Below are 19,807 nucleotides of genomic sequence, written 5' to 3' on the forward strand. Positions count from 1 at the left end.
CGCTATATACAGTTACAGTTATGTGCCCTCAAATGATTTTAATTATAGAATAAAGTGAAACAAAACAAATTTTATATAAAAAAAAAGAGTATTGACCACGTGACAGGCAGAGACGAAAACATACTAACGACGAGATTATTATTATTATTATTATTATTATTATTATTATTATTATTATTATTATTATTATTATTATTAAATATTGTTTTTGTTTTTTGTACTACGTAAAAAACCGGAAGTGACGCATGCTTTCGCCTGGGCGGGCGGTTCAATTTGTAAAGCAATATGGCGGTGTGTGTGCGCAGCACTGATTCTGTTAAATGAGGTTAAATACAGCAGGGTAGGTTTAATTGAACATATTCACATAAAAAACTAAAATAATTCTTGTTAATATTATTATATTTTATGCAATTTAATAATATATTATTAATTATTATTATAATATATTATTTATACGAGAGCTGTAGCTTAGCTAAGCTAGCACCTACAGCAGCAGCAGAGATAGCAGACTAGATACAGAGTACAGCTTCTGTACATTGACACTATTACGAGAATGAAGACTGAGAATAGTTCTTATAATGCATATGAATCTATTTTAAGGTGTATAAAAAAATTAATGGCTAGTTGTAGCAAACAGTAAACCTTGCCCACCAGTGCCATGGCAACATCTAAGGCTGCTGCAAATAAACATATATTATTTCCCCATTGTTGCTTTTCACATTTTTTTTGCAACTTAAATGTTTTTTACTTGAAAATTTAGTCTCCTGAATAGCTGATTGATATTGTCCTTGCTTCTAAAGAAGCTTGCAGAAGTTTACATTATGATTAACTGGTATTTTGATCATCGAATCTAAAACTGCACAGCCATTTATAGCGTTGTAACTATATGGACTATCAACACAATTAAAGCAATAAATTATTGTCAGTAATTTAAGTTGATGGTTGATGGTGTTAAACTTGTCAGTTCACAGTTGTCACTCAACACACACTCATTTCTCATCTGACTTTATTCCCACATTCATATTATATTTATAATGTAAACATATATTGTTACATGCTGTTTTTGCACTACATTGTCTTTATGTTTACAAATACACTTTTGTTTATAGTCCTCTTTTGCACATTACTTTATAATCATAGTACACAATAGGTTCACTGGTCGGCACTATTTTGTATTCTGTGTTTTCTTTTATTCTGTATCTGTCCCACACTGTCTTGTGTTGTCTGTCTGCACTGTTTTTTGTCTGCACTGTTTGCACCAGGTTGCACACGATGCACTTTATGTGGCGAGGACACTTACTTTATTCCTTTGCTCTGTGTTCTGTTATTTAGCTGTATGTTGTGTGATGTAGCTCTATGTTGTTTAATGTAGCACCTGGAAGAACATTGTCTCACTTCACTGTGTACTTCATCAGCTATATATATGTTAGAAATGACAATAAAAGCTACTTGACTTGAGTTGCTGTTTTTAGCAGGTGATAAGCCAGTCATGGCAGATGGAGAGCTTAGTTTGATTGATAAGGACATTACAAGGTAATTTCATGTTAAACGCCATTCATTTCAATATTATTGCCTGTAATTTCTTTACTTTTTGCATTGTTGCTTTGCAATGATAATTTCCAACAGCCTTCACATTGAAATTCATTTAAGAAAATGCCAACTGTATGTTATAATATGAGTTAAAAATGGCAACGTTTTTATAGTTTATTAGACGTCCCACTGAAGCCCACTGTCACATCTTTAAACCTCCACTGTAATCGATTGTCAAAGATTGAAGGGTTGACAACAGCATGGCGTCTGCGACATCTGGATCTTTCCTCAAATCGAATCGCTCGGATCGAGGGCCTTGGTACCCTCTCTTCGTTGCGTACCTTAAACCTTTCTTGCAACAGCATCACCAAGGTGGAAGGTAAAGCCTGTAGAGTCAATAAGTTATTCGATGTATATATCTTTATATGGCATAGAAAATGGATAACGGCACGATTTATTTTGTTTAGGTCTTAATGGACTTGTTAACCTTACAAGACTTAACTTGGCTTATAATCAAATAAACGATCTGACTGGTAAGTTAACAGGAATTTAGTTGTAAATTATGATGTTAGAGAGTATTGTTATATGAATTGGTGTGAAACCGTTGTATATATTAAGCACAATACTATGTTTTTCTTAGGACTTTTATATCTGCATGGGACTGAATCCAAATTGAAACACCTCCAGCTGCATAGCAATCGACTGGAAAACATGAACCATTTGCTGCAATGCATGGTGGGACTGCACAACCTGAGAGATGTCACTCTCAATATGGATGGTGCCGACAATCCTATCTGTCGTCTACCAGGTTTGCAAATGAACTTTCCGACTATTATTAGTAGAACGGGGTTTCCAGCCACACCCCCTTACACTGCTGGTCTTTCGTGTATTAAGATTGGAATCACTAATCTTTCCATGCCTTTGGGAAGTTTGAGATGAACCATGGTACATGTAAGTGGTGAGAGACTTAACAGGCTCATCCCTCTATCTTTAATTGCACTGATCTTTACATATTAAGTCACTTACTGTATGTACTTTTTTTTAAGGGGTACATACTTTGTTACTTTGTTACTTTGTCACTTTTTCCAGCAAGACATTTATTCTGTGTTACTGCATGCTTTTTTCTATACATAGGCTACCGGAATATGGTACTGCAGCCCTTGCAACAAATCTCTACTCTGGATGGAGAAGATAGGTTGGGAAAACCCAGCCCTTCACTGGATGAGAGCCCAATGGACATTCCAGGCTTGGAGGACTTTCTGGAGTTTCTGATTTCAACAGACTCTAGTGTTAATGTTGAGCCGGTAAATAGTTTCTTCCATTTAAATAAATCTCCAAGGACATTCTTTAGTATTTTAGGGTGGGATTAAGATTAGAATGATGTCGTATTGGGTTAATTTAAAGTGGGTGTGAATACCATCAGAAAGATGCATTACTGTAATAGGAAATTGTGTTTCTCTATTATTTTAACAAACTATCCAACAGTGAAGAATGATATAGCTGAAGTATTCTATTAGATTAGTTCCCCAAATAACTAAATTCCAAAAAATTAAACTTTTAAATATGATTACACATGATGAGAATCTTGAGTTTCTTCTTTCCAAAGGTCCAGACAGATGCTTCTCTCCCTACTCCCCGGATTGACGAGGTTTTGACACAGTTTCGGCAACGCAGTAGAATTTTAAATGCGCCTTCTAAAGTGCAGGAGTGCTCAGTCAGAGCTGCTTCAGCCACAGGGAACCAAATAAATGAGCTCCGTATTAAAAAGTTGGAGCAGCAGGTGTCCCAACTCTTTCAGAAGGTACAACTAGATCCTATATTACTGTTCATTTAAATTGTTTGGGCTTTTTATTTTTGTAATAAGCAGTTCTGCTTGTCCTAGGCCCCAGTGGCTGATACCCCTAGCACAAGTGCCGCATTGCAGTCTGTGGTGCGGAAGGCAAAAAGGGACACAGATCTCACATCAGAGAGTGACTATGACAGTGCAAAAGAGAATCTGCAGCACTCAAGAGTCCGCCGACCCAAAATCTTAACGGTAAAGAAGCTGGTAAAAGGCAAACATTCGGACAGGTAATCTTCTTTTACAGTGTAGATTGTAGAGTGGATTTCTAAGTAAATGTTATTTAAAAATTTTGGTAAAGCAAATCACTATGTACTTTCATCAATTGTTTACTGGATGTTATGAAAAGCACATGACAAGTTTTTGAACACCTTTGCACAAGAATGGAATATTTTATATCAGTAAAGGGGGCTAAATCAGGAGTGGGATATTAAAAAAAAATCACATATGACTGTGCTGGTTAGGTGTCCACAAAGTTAGCCATATAGTGTATAGTTTGCTTGAAATAATGCAAACTGTATATTTGTGTATGTATATACACCGGCCAGGCATAACATTGGTAAAGTGAATAACACTGATTATATCTTCATCATGGCACCTGTTAATTGGTGGGATACATCAGGGGCAAGTGAAAACGACCAAAACGACCTACATGAGCGGTCCCTCTAATAAACTCGTTTCTAATCCTGTCCATTGTCGTCACTCCCAATAAAAAAACCTCAGCATCTTCAGCTCTGCTGCCTCCAGCTCCACCTCCTGTCTTTTAGTCAATGCCACTGTCTCTAAACCATACAACATTGCAGGTCTCACCACAGTCCTATAAACTTTCCCTTTCACTCTTACAGATACCCTTCTTTCACTAATCACTCCTGCCACTCTTCTCTAACACACTCTCCAATACTTTTGCACTGTTGACCCCAGGTACCTGAACTCTGCCACCTTTCCCACCTCTTCTACTAGCACCCGCACCACTCCACTGCCCTTCCTCTCATTCACACACATGTACTCTGTCTTACTCCTACTGACTTTCCTTCCCCTTCTCTCCAGCATGCACCTCTCCAGGCTCTTCTTAACCTGCTCCTTACTCTCACCACAAATCACAATATCAACCCGCAAACATCATAGTCCATCGGTCTTTGATGCAGTCCAACCTCCACCTTGAGTCGTTCCTACTGCACACTTCACTCTGTCCTTATACATATCCTGCACCACCCTCACACACTTCTCTGCTACACCAGACTTACTCATAAAATAAACAACAAAAAACTCCTCTCTCGGCACCCTGTCGTGTGCTTTTTCTAAATCGTCAACACACAGTGCAACTCCTTCTGAACTTTTCTATATTTCTCCATCAACATTCTCAAAGCAAATATTGCATCTGTGGTGCTCCTCCTCAGCATACTGTTGCTCACAGATGGTCACCTCTTCTCTCAGCCTGGCTTCCACTACTCTTTCCCATAACTTCATGGTGTGACTGATCAACTTAATTCCCCTGTAGTTACTGCAGGTCTGCACATCTCCCTTATTCTTAAAGATCGGTACCAGCACACTCCTTCTCTATTCCTCAGGCATCCTCTTACCTTCCAGAATCCATCTCTCCTAAACATCTCTATACTTCTACTGGTAGGTCATCTGGTCCAACCGACTTTCCACGCTTCATCCTCTTAATAGCTGCTCTGAGTTCCTCCTTACTAATCCTATCCACTTCCTGCTTTACCATCTCCACATCATCCAACCTTCTTTTTCTCTCATTTTCCTTGTTTATCATTTGCTCAAAATACTCCCTCCACCTTCGAGCGAGTTTGACAAGGGCTAAATTGTGATGGCTGGACGACTGGGTCAGAGCATCTCCAAAACTGCAGCTGAAGTTATTATTGCTGATAAGGGGCCAGGACTGTTTTGTCAGCACAAGGGGGACCAACACAATATTAGGCAGGTGGTCATTATGTTACGCCTGATCAGTGTATACACACACAGTATATATGGAATACACTACCTAGGTTAAATTGCTTATTTTTATAAGGTATAAAGCAGGCGATGCTGCCCTTTCCAGAGGTATTTATAGAAGTACTTTGTAGTCTCTATCAGAAACACATCCTTATGCATGTTCAGTAGGACATGAACTAGGACATCTTTTAATATAATTGGGATTTTAAAAAAAAAGTGGTCAGTATAAACCGACAAATAATAAAAAAAAAAAAAAAGTTTGCTTATTACTATATATTTTATAAATAATATATATATTTTACTGAATGGTTTGGTGTACACAACCTTAATCACACCCTTACTGAAAGTGTGTCCATTTGAATGAACATAGGTTCTGGTAAATATAGAGCTAAGTAATAAAATACCCAGTTCTTTGTTAGAGAAACAGGCAGATTTCTATTTGCAATTAATTAGGGTAACTAATTAATTAACTGCATTTTAAAAATTATTTATTGGGGCTGTTAAAGCGAAGTTCTTCTTACCAAAGCATTATGGTTAAAATCTGATTCCTCAAATAAAATACATCTGGAATTAGAATGAAAGTGATCATTATAATATTTACACAGAGTTTTATAAATAAGCAACATTGAAATTATAATTTTATTTGTCACATACACATTCATACAGAGTATGACATTGTGAAATGCTTTTTTGACTTGGTGGTTCTTAATCATTAAAGTAAATATACTAAAAGTGTTATACTAAAATGAACTAAATTGTGTAAAGCAGTTCTCTATGTGTTATGCTGTATTTGCAAATAAGTTTCGGTGCTTTTAATTTGTTTCTGGGAGCATCCTTACTAGGCCATCACTGCAGGCTTAGTTTTGTGCTTTGTGTCTCCATTCACAGTAGTGAAACAAGCACACAAAAACACAGGAGTGTAAAAGTTGCTGCTGGCTCCGGGCAGAGGGCAGCAGTCCATACATTAGCGGTGACAGAAACAGCAAAGAAAGGCCTCAAAGCTCGCCAGGCCACTCCAGACGAAAACTCCAATCAAACACAGCAGGAGACCTACAGGGTAAGCACACTGTTACAGCTCATTCACGCCATTGTTTACAGATCCCAAAAAGATGTTAAAGGACTTTTAAAGTGAACAGCTGTGATTTTTTGTGTGTGTAGGTAATAGTGGATGAACGGGATCAGGAGCGGGAGCGGCGTTGGAAGGCAGAGCAGGCTGTGAAAAAGCTTACAGATCAGGTCAAGGGGCTGCAAGCAAAGGCCACAGAGGAGAAAGAACTCCAGAGTCTAGCTTTTCACACAACTGATAGGTGAGGCTCAGAAGCAATTTTCCAAGAAACGAGATACAGTGTTACCTGTGAGTCCACATATTGTAAAAAAGATTTTATCATATTTTTGTTTAAAAAAAAAAAGGTCTTCTTAACTAAAGGTTGACCTATAGTGGATTTTAGCTAGATCATACTTGCCAGTAACTGATTAATCAACGGATATTAAAATCCATACTGAACAAAAACAAACAGAACACTCTATGTAAAATAGTACTGACATTTATACAAAAAAAATAATTTATTAAATACTGACGCTTCAGCATCGGACGCAAGCCAGGAAAAAAAAACATTGTTATAGATTTTTGCCAATAGTTCCTACGATCAATTATCGATGCTTATTAATCGCAAAAACTGATGAATCGGTAAAACTCTATTAGTAACTGTGTTAACAAAAAGGACCAGAAAAATTAGCACAACTCAAAAGTTATAGAAAGTTGTCTGATTAAAATGTCATAACATGTAAGACACAATTTTAATGGAAAAAATAGCCCAATATAACCTTGGCTTTCAATTTGTTTTCTGCTGTTTCATGTTTCCAGGTTACCATCAGATATAGTCAGCTGTATTGCTACATTTTGTAATTTTTCAGTAGTTGAAATTAAATAGGTAACATATTAAATTAATGTCTTGCGTGAACGAGTTAGTTCTTGTAATGACGAATCAAAGTTAAGGCAGAGATTAAAGTTGCATTAACAGGCATGTGTCTACAAAATGAAACATGAAAACATAATGAAGAAAAAACTTCGAGCCTTTTGGCATTGCCCAAAAGCGGAACAATAACAAGATGTTATATATCAGGCACTTGCATGTATAAAATATAAACGTATTCCGTATAGGAGCTTTATTTATGTGAGCATCACGTACCTACCAAAACATAGTCTTCTGCTTTGTGTTTTCTGAAAATGTCTTTGAAGTTGGGTCTAAATAAGTATTCATGGAATTTCTTCAAAAAGTGTTATTTACAATCATTATCATTACCTTGCTTGCATCCAGGCTGAAGGAGTTGTTGCTGAAGGAGCGCTCAGAGCGGACGGCACTGCAGATTCGAGTGGAAGAGCTGGTGGAGAGATGTACAAATGCAGCACAACAGCTGGAGCAGCAACGCAGCCATGAGGCACAATACAAGGATGCACTACACAGTTTGCAGGAGAGTGTCTCCCAACAAGAAGCCCTCAGAGCCACTCAACAGGTGGACGAGGTAATAATGCTGCTAAAGTTATTCAAAACATTTACTGAGTAATTGTGGCTCATAGGCAAAATGTTGATTCTACTATGTGGTTTATAATTACTATTTATTGATACTATATTTTCTCTTTATCAATATGCTTAACTTTACTTAATACTCAGTGAATCAGTAATGTGAGTACGTTAAATTGTATGACTCCATTTTTCTGTTTAGATGAAGAGAAAGCAGGAGCTGGAGAACAAATGCGCAGTTCTTAAGAGAGAGGTTGAAATACTTCGAGCGTCCGTCCGGCAGCATAAAGATAAGGTACAGCAACTTCAAGAGCTGCTAACCACCAGAGAGGAGGCACACAGGTGTGTATTCCATTAACTATTTTTTTGCCATATTGCTGGTCATCTACTAAACCAGTGTAGTTTCACAAATTGTTTTATTACCACAGTCTGTGTACGTGTGTGTGGACTTTTTCGTATTGTATGTTTTATCAATATTTCTGTTAATCTGGCTTGATTTAACCATGTGGTTCAGGAAGGAGCTCTCTTCACGGCTCATTCCTGGTAGTGGTGAGTTCCGTGAAGCTGTGGCGAAGGAAGTGGCGGCTGTGGAGCAGAGACACACTCAGAGACACAGTGAGATGGAGCAGAGACTGATTGATGCTCGGAAACAGTATGCCTCACTAGAGGATGAGTTCCGCATGGCTCTTACCATTGAAGCAAATCGATTCTCTGAGGTAGGGTCTAATGCAATGTCTGAGAATGTACTGTATATATAATATATATATAAACTTTTGGTCTGTACTGTATATATATTATATATACAGTACAGACCAAAAGTTTATATATATATTATATATACAGTACAGACCAAAAGTTTATATATAATATATTTACAGTACAGACCAAAAGTTTGGACACACCTGCTCATTCAAAGAGTTTTCTTTATTTTCATGACTATGAAAATTGTGGAGTCACACTGAAGGCATCAAAACTATGAATTAAAACACGTGGAATTATATCCATAACAAAAAAGTGAACTGAAAATATGTCATATTGTAGGTTCTTCAAAGTAGGCATCAAGAGAATGCCAAGAGTGTGCAAAGCAGTAATCTAAGCAAAAGGTGGCTACTTTGAAGAACCTACAATAAGACATATTTTCAGTTGTTTCACACGTTTTGTTATGTCTATAATTCCACATGTGTTAATTCATAGTTTTGATGCCTTCAGTGTGACTCTACAATTTTCATAGTCATGAAAATAAAGAAAACTCTTTGAATGGGAAGGTGTGTCCAAACTTTTGGTCTGTACTGTATATATATTATATATACAGTACAGACCAAAAGTTTATATATATATTATATATACAGTACAGACCAAAAGTTTATATATAATATATTTACAGTACAGACCAAAAGTTTGGACACACCTGCTCATTCAAAGAGTTTTCTTTATTTTCATGACTATGAAAATTGTGGAGTCACACTGAAGGCATCAAAACTATGAATTAAAACACGTGGAATTATATCCATAACAAAAAGTGAACTGAAAATATGTCATATTGTAGGTTCTTCAAAGTAGGCATCAAGAGAATGCCAAGAGTGTGCAAAGCAGTAATCTAAGCAAAGGTGGCTACTTTGAAGAACCTGCAATAAGACATATTTTCAGTTGTTTCACACGTTTTTGTTATGTCTATAATTCCACATGTGTTAATTCATAGTTTTGATGCCTTCAGTGTGACTCTACAATTTTCATAGTCATGAAAATAAAGAAAACTCTTTGAATGGGAAGGTGTGTCCAAACTTTTGGTCTGTACTGTATGTATATATATATATATATATATATATATATATATATATATATATATATATATATATATATATATATATATATGAATTATTTTGCCTTTACATCATTTTATCTGAGGTGACCATTAACACAGTGGAAACACAGAGCATTTGACAGCATCCCTATTTAAGAGCACATCAGTGTTTCTCTCGCTTTACTGGGATTTAACCTATCCCATCTCTGCCTTTAGATTTTTTTTTTTCACAAGCTGGTGTTAACTTCAATACCTGTCAAATAAAACCAAAGCATACCACTTAGTCTGTAGTTTGTAATGAGCATTAATGATTGTGTATATGTGTGATCTTCTGCATGGGATCAGGTGAAGGAAGGCTTTGAGCTGGTGTCTGCCGAGCTTGCCGAGGTGAAGAAAGCTTTGAGCGCATCTCAGCAGAAAGAGAAGCAGTCAGGGTCTCTCGTGCAGGAGCTCACAGCCATGGTGAAGGAGCAGAAAACTCGAATAGCTGACCTCATCAAAGCCAAACGTGATGCTGTAACAGAATTAAAGGTATCGAGCAAGTGTTTCATTTTAATAGATAACTCGTCATCTCGTTAATACTGAAAGGGTTGATTTGTGGACAGTTTGCGGATAGTTCAGATTGTTGTTAGTAATTATAATATTAAAAAGGACATTAAAAATGTGAACTAGACTATGCATGATAGTTTGCAAAAAGTTGAAGTCCATATCTGCTAGCCCTGACTAAGTTTGATACATATATGAGGAGTTAGAGAAAGCAATATAATAGAACATAGAATGGGATTGTCGATAAATGTGGCCGTGTGCTTTAGGCAAGAGTGCGGACTTTGGAGGCAGGAGCAGAGGAGGACAGGCGTCTGTGTGTGCAACTGGAACTTCTGAAGAGGGACAAATCCAAACTGCTTTCACAGCTTACTGCACAGGAGACTGTGATTGAAGGTCTCCGAGCAGAGAGAAGGCTTTGGGGGCAGGAACTCGCACAACAAGGTACCAGCACACTCACTTACCAAGCATAACATTTCTTTTAACAGTGTACCCATACTATTTTAATATTTCTTGTAAACTTAGGATTAGTGCAGTCATTTGGCAGATGTTGCTAGCAAAAGCAATTTATAGGCAATGCAAGTAATACAGGGAATACAAACTTATTATAGTATAAGAGTTTGGCTCTAGGATCCAATAGCTTATTATCTAACTCGGAACCTTCCAATCAATGAACTACTGAGTTACCACAAGATCCAACATCTATCAACCTTTTTATTGGCATTTATAATAGCCCGTTTACATCACAAGATTTTTTGTGTCCTCTAAATTTTTTTTGGACATACTAGTTTATTTACTGCATTTAGGAATAAAGTTCTTCAGTACATTAAAGGTTAAAGTGATGGTTCTTTGCTTCAGGAGCATCTCTTGCCCAGGATCGAGGTCGCTTGGAAGCCAAAATCGAGGTCCTGACTACTGAACTGGAGACCCAGAAGAAACAGAATCAGAGGGACATCGACTCACTAAAGATTAAAACAAAGATAGTGGATGATCAAACAGAGACAATCCGGAAGTTAAAAGAGGTAAATAGTCTTCTAGCTGTTTCAATTCAATTCAATGTGTCTCTCCTTCACAAACATCAGCTTGTTGTTGCCATATCAGGCAGTGCAGGAGAGAGATGAGCAGCTTCGTGCACTGCGCGAGGAGAACCTGCAGGTTCAGAAAAACCTCCAGAAGGAGTTGAAGGGTGAGATAGCTTCAGCAGCAGAGCTCCGAGATGCAGTGGACAAACTTAGTTTTAGAAAAGAAGAGCTCAAGCAACAGCTTCTTGACAAGGAGGCTGAGATGGATGAGCTCAAAGATGCTTACAGGTACTTATTCGGTGTAGTGTTGAACTTTGTATTATCTTGGTTTATAAGATTTAATTACTAGAATAATACTTACTGGTTTGTTGTGTGAGAACATTACAACATTAATAACTAAATGCATTTTTTTTACTTTGGTTAGCTTTATTTATCACTTTGAATGGCCATACTGTAACAATTGCAAACAGCTAACTGCTTTCTTTAAATCATATCAGTGCCTCGTGTTGTAAATGGCAGGATAAAGCGGACCTGTTGACCAAACTGGAGAGTCAGGTGAAGCGGATGAAAGAGGGATTCGATGCTAAAGAGAAAGCGCTACTGGAAGAAAGGGATAAAACCTCAAGAGCACACAAGTAAGAGCAAAAAGATTACAGTGACAGTTACACACATTTTTATTGTATTTGTACTGCACTGCAATGTTTCTATTCTTTCTCTCAAGGGCAGCGGTCGAGAAACTCCACTGTGTGGATGATGCCTTCCGCAGACAGCTGGAGTCCCTGCAGGCTTCCCATCAGGCTGAGCTGCTCCGATTGGCTAATGAAAAACAGAAACAAATAGAACAGGCCAATCAGAGGGTATTACATGCAACTTGTATATGTTTGTTAAATAGAAAACCATAATAAAATTTTATTTTAGTGTGTTGCATTGGATGGCAACTTAAGGGAGAGAAGTTGTTTGGAGCAAATTTTGCCTATGCAGTGTTTAGTCTGTTTGAATCAAACCCTGTTGTATTTTTTTTTCTTCTCACGGGAGTTTGTGTAGGCAGGTGAGAACACCGCACCAAAAATTACTGGATTACTGGTCTGTAAAAGGTTTCTGTCTGTAGATGTAAATTGCACAACTGGGCTGTGGGAACAGCTGTATTGCTCTAAAAATGCAATTTTTCTGGATCAACAACAACAAAGAAAAGATTACAGCTGGTCATAACACAAATGTTTTAAACTAGTGATTTATAACATTTTTAATTAATTGTTTTAGTGACAATAATTTACTGTGTCCTCATTATGCTCTGTGAAAGGCTTTTATCTGGTCCAGGGTATATTTCATTTATGTTACATTAATAGCATTGGGCAGATTTCATTATCCAAAACAACTTGTACAACTCAGCAGTTGAGGGTTGATGGCCTTGCTGAGGTGCTAAAAAATGGCAACTTGGTGGTGTTTGGAAGTTCAACATCTTAAACATTGAGCTACCACATCCTACGTTCATGCGTTTGCACCATGTCCAGCTGTCTTCTTGCTTAGGCTCAGTGTTTCTGGGATACTTTGGATGCACAGTGACCCTGACGAGCAGAAATCTTTTACTTAAGACAAATTGAATACATGAATTTATTAAATGTATTAATTGAACTTTATTTTCAATAAATAATTCTAGGAATATGTCTTGTTCTTAGTTGACTCCTAGTGCACTAGGCCACAAGTGGATAATCCTGATACTGCACCCTGAGATAATAAAGTAATGCAGTAAGGACACAGAGAAGATTGGAGTTGTTTTAATCTTGAGCTTTTTGACAAATGATCATATTGTTATGGTTTGTACACTTTGGTCTGATCAACTAATATAGGACAACCTAACTTTTTTTATTATTATTTATTTTTGAACAGGTGCTTCAGGTGGAGAATGAGATGAGGCAGCTTCTAGAGGAAACAGAGAGCAACAAAATAGCAATGGAGGAGAAAATGAGACGCCTCACCAATGTGCTTAAAGACTTCTAACTGCATAATTTTATTGTGTGTCTATTAAAATATACATCAGGACCCAACTTCTCAGTTGGATATTGGAAGTACACTTTTTCTGAAAAGCAAACTTTTCCATGGCACTTGAGTGCTACTTACGAGGGAACATTTTAGATTTTTGTATAGATTTTACTGTATGTTAATAGCTTTAAAGTAATTAGGGTCTATTTTATTTTTGTTTTTTTTCATGCTATATCCATGTTTTTTCAGGGGAAATAATTATATTACATTTGCAAAAGACATACTCATGAATGATTATCACCTACAAGGAAAAGTAGTTTTGCACTAATTATTTTTTGCACATTTTTGCTAGTTTGCAACTCTGTTTTTTAAATATTAAATATTTATTTATGTATTTCTTTTTATATATACTTTTTCATCGTGTGATATCTTGAAAGCCTAAATGGCAAGGTGTTTTTTTTTTAAAGAGCTAATAAAACATTTTTAAAGTTGCATTTTGTATTTTTTATGGAAATAAACTCGAACATAAAATAGATATATCAATATATTTAAAAACTATTATAAATATATTATATTCTCAATATATATAAGACGACATCTTTTGTGTTTAATTTGTGAACGAGCAACCGATGAGGGCTGCTGGTTGCTAAGGCAACCTAACGTCATTTCCGTTCATTTAAAAATCCAGCTCGCTGGTGTTACTTTGAGGTAAAAAAGGGGGAGCAAAAAAAAATAAAAAATGAACGTCAGATTTCTCTCAGAGGTTCGATAGGTGTGTAACCTGACGAGATAAGTGAAGCTTCACTGCTTCGTGTGTCTGTGTGTTGTGTAGTATGGTACTATGGCTGAATCGAGCCTTTCACACGCGGTTCCGAACGGGTCCAGTCGCTACGAGAAGAGTTTGGGACTCCTCGCCATTAAATTCGTCACCCTGCTTCAAGAAACCAAAGATGGCATTCTCGACTTAAAAGTGGTAATTATTTTTAAACCTTCTTGTATTGCTTGGGAGTGAGGCAAAAGGTGAGCCAGGTGACACTTGGAGACACCAGGAGACTCCTGTGAATGAACAGCCTGAGGTGAGGTGAAGGAGTCTGTGAAACTCGTACACAAACAGCCTTTAAATCCACTTATTTTTATTTATTTCTAACATTTTATAGTGTCACTTTCTTAAAAATATCAAATACATGAGGCATTTGTTTTTTTTTAAGCAGGTGTTGTGGTTGAGTGAGTTGTTATTTTCCACACATTGCTTTTATTTTACTAATAATCTTATACAATATTTCAATATTTATTATATTCTATAGAGTAAATTTCCTGGGAAATATTTATCCGCACAATACAATATAATGCCATGTAACAGCAATAAATGTCATCATTCTTCCACTTGATGAGTTTTGCTAGTTTATACTGCAGCTCCTTTATGTATTCAATTGTATGTTCATATATGATAAAGAATTAGTCAAACTAAACAACTAGACATAAGGAAACATTTCCTGCTGTGCCCCCCTTCCCCCTCGCGCTTTTGTCTTCTGACTACCTCTAAACCTAATCACTAATCCCTCAGTAATGTTCACACCAGGGGCTCTTGTTCTGCCAGCTGTGTCTGTTAGTGAAATGTGAACTGGTTTCTGTGCTTCTGCTTTCCAGGCTGCCGAGTGCCTGGCCGTCAGACAGAAGAGAAGGATCTACGACATCACGAACGTCCTCGAAGGGATCGGACTCATCGAGAAAAAGACGAAAAACACCATCCAATGGAAGTGAGTGAAAAAAACTTGACTGCTCAAAATTGTTGTAGTATGCTGTTCAAACAGACTGTGGAGAATTGTGATAACTGGCTCATTTTGGATTAGGGGAGAGAGTTCGGGCTGCCAGCCTCAGGAGATCCTAGAGCAGGTGGAACTTCTGAAAGCTCAGATAGCTGAGCTGGAGAGGCAAGAACGAGAGCTGGATGTGCAGAGGGCGTGTCTGCAGCAAAGCGTCAAACATCTACAGGAAGAACCCAACATCAGCAGATATCCTTTGAGTCATTTTACAGTTAAGTGATTACAATAGGGTCGTTCTGCATGCTCGGAAAATGGATGGAAGTCCCGAAAATGTTTAGGATGAATTTTCTCCAATCAAAGGAGTATCGGTTCTTTATACTAACTTGTTTAAAGTTTATTTCACTAAGGCAGCGTCCTTTAAAGACATGCTGTGTTTGATGTGTGGAATTAAATAAGACAAAGAAATCTAAACAGGCCAGAAATGTACAGAAAAAAAATAGGAAAGTTTTTTTTGTTTGTTGTTTTTTTTGGGGGGGGCATGATGAAAGAGCAAGTGCCCTGAACATAGATCCACTCAGTAGATACATTCCTTCAAAGTAACCTTTCAAGAAGGGCCAATAAAATTCTCTGAATATATCTGATAAAAGCTCAGCAAGATACATTAGTTCTCCAGTGCAAAAAATTCACAGAATTCACTAGTACACAGTTCAGGAACATAATGTTAAAGCAAATAGAAGTTAAAATATTGTGTACTATTTAACCTAAGGTAATGTCCTACAACCAAGATTGATGCAATTGCCCTCTAAGGATCATGTAGAGAAATTATATTCAAAGTCTTATTTTTTCTCTGCGTCCATTTTGCTTCCTTTCTTTCTCAGCCACTCAAGCATAAATAAGCACTCGAATCTTTATTGGTTTTACTGCACTTAAATGCTTAGTGAATTTTATATTGCTGTTTTAAGGATCATTGAGTAAACAGCTGAGCAGCTTGCCTCTAAATCATTAGCACATTAGCAGAGCCAGTTGTTTGTCTTGGTTCACTATGTGAATGTGCCTGCAGTTACAATAAATGAAGATTTATTCAAAGCTTCCACTGGCAGAAATCCAAGTACTTTGTTGTTTTAGCATTCCATTATCAGTGTTCCCTTTTTATGTCAACCCTTAAACTCTTTAGGTATCTTTTAGATACCTTGTTTTTCTCTTTCTTAAACCAAGAAAATTGCAGATTAACCTTTTTTTTTTTACCTTAAAAATGGTCTCTATTAATTACTTACTTGCAATAAATATATAGTATTTAATTCGATACTAACAATTTAGGTTTAAGTTATTTTTCTGCAAATGGCTGGGAGGTGATAAAGGACATTAATCAGACTGTAGTCTCATTTAATACTGGAATTCATGAATGTTGATATTGTGTACAGTTGGAAAAGTTTGTGGCCTTATACTGTGTATTAGCACTTTAAAGTAAACGATTGTGGTGTGGCATGACTGTAAAATAGTTTATTCATTTATTCATTTTGAAATTTCACTCGGCTCTCGATCTTTGAAACATTTTATTAGGTCAATTTCCATGATTTTAAGTCTTTATCTAACAGCCGTTGGATTGTGTATTCCAAGCGTTTGAAGTGGAAGTGTGGAATTTCTCTGCAAGAGGCCTGAAAACCATAGAAGTCCATTGTAATATCAGCGCCGCCGTTTGCATGAGCGCATATAATTATAGGCGCTTAACTGTGGCTGTTGTGAAGAAAGTCCAGTTTTTCCGGTCGTGTGCCAAGTTTTTTTTTTTTTTGGCCACTTGCCCCAGCAGCAGTTCACTTTCGTTGGGTTTCTTGTATTCAGGGTTTTACCACAATCAGGGATTGATTTTTAAAGAATAAACTTTCCTGCTTTGCATTCACTGTTCAACCGAACCTTGCATGTCGCCCAAGTGTTCCCTCCATATTATTCCTTTACTTTGAATACGTATAGTTATGTGACTCATGAGGACATATGCGATGTGTTCAGCGGAGACACTCTCCTGGCAGTAATGGCACCTGCAGGAACACAACTTGAAGTCCCCGTGCCAGAAGTGGTATGGAATGTTACATTTATAATAATGTGAGCCTAGCTGGGGTCCAAAATCAAACAGAGACTGGCAGTGAAACTTGAGATATAGCATTTCAAGAATAAGTTACTTAAAGGTGAGTTCCTGCCACAATATGAGACAGAACACAGCCATAAATCAAAGAAAGGGAAATTTCAATAAGCTAATTCCTTTTTCCTCAGAAGAAATTAGAAAAAAACAAAAAACAAATTTGCATCCACTTGTAGTTTTCCTGTTTATCGACAGTAATAAAGTAGTTTATAATAAATTGTGTAATATGCAGTCTGAGCTCTGATGAAGTGAATCTGTGGATCTGGCAACCACATACTTAGAAAACACATTTGATCTGGTCTATTTTGATTGTCTCAGTTTCAGAATGGCCAGAAGAGATACCAGGTGAATCTGCGGAGCCAATCGACTCCAATCCAGGTTCTGCTGATCAACAGAGAGACACGTGGCTCCAGACCTGTTGTCTTCTCCGTGCCACCCCCAGATGATATTTGTGCCATGCCCACTCCACCCAGCACACCTGCCTGCCTACAAAAGTACCCCATTATGTCGGAGTCGTGTGGTTTGGAGCACAGCCAACTCAAGAGCTCTGTGCCTGAGCACCAGCTCACCCCCTTGTCTACTCCACCTGATGTTCATATGGGTATAGTCAACTTATTGACACATGGTTTGTTGATGTATTGGCAACATGCAGTTGAGTTCTCGATTCCGATTGGTCAGAATGTGTTCATAATTGTTTTTGTATGACTGCACACTAGTACTTCCAGTTGTTTTAATTTGCCATTTCGTTTTATTTTATATATGGCACAGAAATATCATTGTTTATAATATTTTTTTTTGCATTTTATCGTAGTCTAGAAGTTTGAAGATATTCACCACTAATCAGTTGAATGAGTAGACAAATCCTGTCAGAGGTTGTCATGTTCTTGATTTACAGCTATTAGACATTTTTATTTATTAAACCATTTTCAGAGTGCAACTCTGAATCCTCTGGGAGTCGGTGCTTGTTAATGCAGGAGCCCCTTGTTGAATCAGAGGCTTCAGCACAGGCTCATGGAGATCTGGGTGCACAGGATATGCAGTCCATGCTGGATGTAGGAAATCTGCTCCGACTCAATTCTGTAGACCAAATGAAGGAGGAGAGAGAGGGTAAGCTGGAGCAAAATATTTTTTTTCCCCCTGACTGGTGTGTGTGTGTGTGTGTGTGTGTGTGTGTGTGTGTGTGTGTGTGTATATTATATAATTAGAACCTCAATTTATTAAATTTTTTATTATATTTGACTTACAAATTGCATTTATGTCTTTTAAGGTGTTGCTGATCTCATAGATGAGCTCATGTCATCTGATGGTGAGTTTCATTCCATGCATTTAAATCAGAGTTTTGGTCTGATCTGTTATGTTTTCCTGAAGCTCCATGGTAACTAAACGAGTAATTCCCAGCCATTCTATCGCATGTGTCCACTTTATGAGTTGAAATAGCAACAAAAGAAAGATTGTTTACTTTGGGAGGGAAGAAGTGGCATAAAACCTTCCAAACAGCCTCATAAGAATCCCTGCCAACAGTCGTAGAAGAGCCTCTTTTGTTTGCAGAGTTGCACCTGCGCTAATTTTGTTTTTGTTTCTGCAGTCTTCCCCCTGTTGCGCCTCTCGCCCAACCACGGTGTGGATTACAATTTCAACCTGGATGACAACGAGGGAGTGTGTGACCTGTTTGATGTTCAGATTCTGAATTATTAAGCAAAGTCCGATTCTGCTGTGAACTTTGGCACTATTGTTCTCCCCCACCATGGTAACCCTCCAGAGCATTGGCACCAATCAACGCCATTCAAAAACACTCCACACACACTGCCCATTGGCCTCGTTTCATACTAATTTTCAAGGTCTCTCCTTACCAGAATGTTTTTCAGCTGTTCAGTTTTCCCTGTAGGAACTAAAAACCACTATAAATCTGAGATTTTGATGCCATCAAAATGATTCTGCATTATACTACTAATTAGCGGTATAATAATCTTTCTACATTGTCATCTGTTTAATATTAAGAGCATCACTCAAAATTAGTCTTCCTCTTATCTTGCTGTATAGTAACTGGAGCATGTGGCTTAAGATCCCCTTTCTGTTTGTTTTATTTGCCTTTAGCACAGAGATCTGGAACAATAGGGGTCTTATGCACTTGTCTGCTTTTACTGTTTTTGGTTAAAGTGTTGAAAGAATAATTGCAGCGCTGCCTTATTTCAATTTCAAAAGTTTACATTTTTATTTCTACAGCTATTTAAAAGGTTTTTTCTGTAAAAAAAAAAAAAAATGAATAGCCTTAGATAGTTCTTGTATCTAATTTATCATTTCGAGTGCTCTTTAATGAGAGAATGTTATGATGTTAAGCTGCCTTTCAAAAATCTAAAGGTCTAATGGACTGAACACGTGCCTTCAGTAGCCCTAATCAAAGTGGTGATTTTTTTTTTTGTTTTTTTTATTTGTATTTTTTTATGGGTTGGTTTGCACATTTTTTGTTTATTTTTACAAATAAAATGATTGCATTTCCAAAAGCTCCCTCGTAAATTTTCTGGTCTTTTTATTACATTTCTTTTGGGCTGAGTACAAAAATATTCCACTGTCACATAAATCCCTGACTCTGAAAACATGTGACCTCTGATCGTTGCAAAATGGATGTTTGGGCCAGATAAGCTCATTTGAATTTCAAGTTTGACATATAATAGTCTTTAGAGTTCAATGGTAGAATGGTTCAATTAAGAATGGTGCAAAAAATTTG

General features: G+C 37.2%; 2 protein-coding genes across 5 annotated transcripts; both read left to right on the top strand.

The window, feature by feature from the left end:
* Positions 1-266: 266 nt before the first annotated feature.
* Positions 267-13,677, top strand: lrrcc1 (leucine rich repeat and coiled-coil centrosomal protein 1). 3 transcript variants are annotated; one of them, XM_046852661.1, is made up of 20 exons: positions 267-340; positions 1,476-1,533; positions 1,704-1,909; positions 1,998-2,063; positions 2,171-2,338; positions 2,665-2,834; positions 3,137-3,331; positions 3,413-3,600; positions 6,206-6,374; positions 6,476-6,624; positions 7,636-7,840; positions 8,042-8,181; positions 8,354-8,555; positions 9,986-10,171; positions 10,453-10,627; positions 11,042-11,205; positions 11,285-11,493; positions 11,703-11,840; positions 11,927-12,062; positions 13,093-13,677. In XM_046852661.1, the coding sequence occupies exons 2-20, from the start codon at positions 1,490-1,492 to the stop codon at positions 13,201-13,203; spliced, it is 3,021 nt and encodes a 1,006-aa protein (XP_046708617.1). In that variant the 5' UTR covers positions 267-340; positions 1,476-1,489; the 3' UTR covers positions 13,204-13,677. The 3 variants fall into 3 exon arrangements, 2 of the variants coding, with proteins under 2 accessions (XP_046708617.1, XP_046708618.1); XM_046852662.1 differs by having other exon boundaries at positions 268-340; positions 1,473-1,533; XR_006926325.1 differs by lacking the exon at positions 13,093-13,677 and having other exon boundaries at positions 11,725-11,840.
* Positions 13,678-13,842: 165 nt separating this feature from the next.
* Positions 13,843-19,583, top strand: e2f5 (E2F transcription factor 5). 2 transcript variants are annotated; one of them, XM_046850729.1, is made up of 8 exons: positions 13,845-14,158; positions 14,833-14,942; positions 15,036-15,197; positions 16,911-17,019; positions 17,401-17,683; positions 18,013-18,189; positions 18,350-18,388; positions 18,668-19,583. In XM_046850729.1, the coding sequence occupies exons 1-8, from the start codon at positions 14,027-14,029 to the stop codon at positions 18,775-18,777; spliced, it is 1,122 nt and encodes a 373-aa protein (XP_046706685.1). In that variant the 5' UTR covers positions 13,845-14,026; the 3' UTR covers positions 18,778-19,583. The 2 variants fall into 2 exon arrangements, with proteins under 2 accessions (XP_046706686.1, XP_046706685.1); XM_046850730.1 differs by lacking the exon at positions 16,911-17,019 and having other exon boundaries at positions 13,843-14,158; positions 15,036-15,219.
* The last annotated feature ends 224 nt before the right edge of the window (positions 19,584-19,807 follow it).

Source organism: Silurus meridionalis, chromosome 6 (assembly GCF_014805685.1).
Source record: "Silurus meridionalis isolate SWU-2019-XX chromosome 6, ASM1480568v1, whole genome shotgun sequence".
Taxonomy (NCBI): domain Eukaryota; kingdom Metazoa; phylum Chordata; class Actinopteri; order Siluriformes; family Siluridae; genus Silurus; species Silurus meridionalis.

What these genes read in the sequence shown, in the direction of transcription:
- lrrcc1 (XM_046852661.1), top strand. Translation starts at nt 1,490, where the DNA reads ATGGCAGATGGAGAGCTTAGTTTGATTGATAAGGACATTACAAG. An exon ending in GCTTTTCACACAACTGATAG is followed by an intron (nt 6,625 to 7,635) that starts GTGAGGCTCAGA and finishes GCTTGCATCCAG; the next exon opens with GCTGAAGGAGTTGTTGCTGA. An exon ending in TAGAACAGGCCAATCAGAGG is followed by an intron (nt 12,063 to 13,092) that starts GTATTACATGCA and finishes ATTTTTGAACAG; the next exon opens with GTGCTTCAGGTGGAGAATGA.
- e2f5 (XM_046850729.1), top strand. Translation starts at nt 14,027, where the DNA reads ATGGCTGAATCGAGCCTTTCACACGCGGTTCCGAACGGGTCCAGTCGC. An exon ending in TCCACCTGATGTTCATATGG is followed by an intron (nt 17,684 to 18,012) that starts GTATAGTCAACT and finishes AACCATTTTCAG; the next exon opens with AGTGCAACTCTGAATCCTCT. An exon ending in AATGAAGGAGGAGAGAGAGG is followed by an intron (nt 18,190 to 18,349) that starts GTAAGCTGGAGC and finishes ATGTCTTTTAAG; the next exon opens with GTGTTGCTGATCTCATAGAT.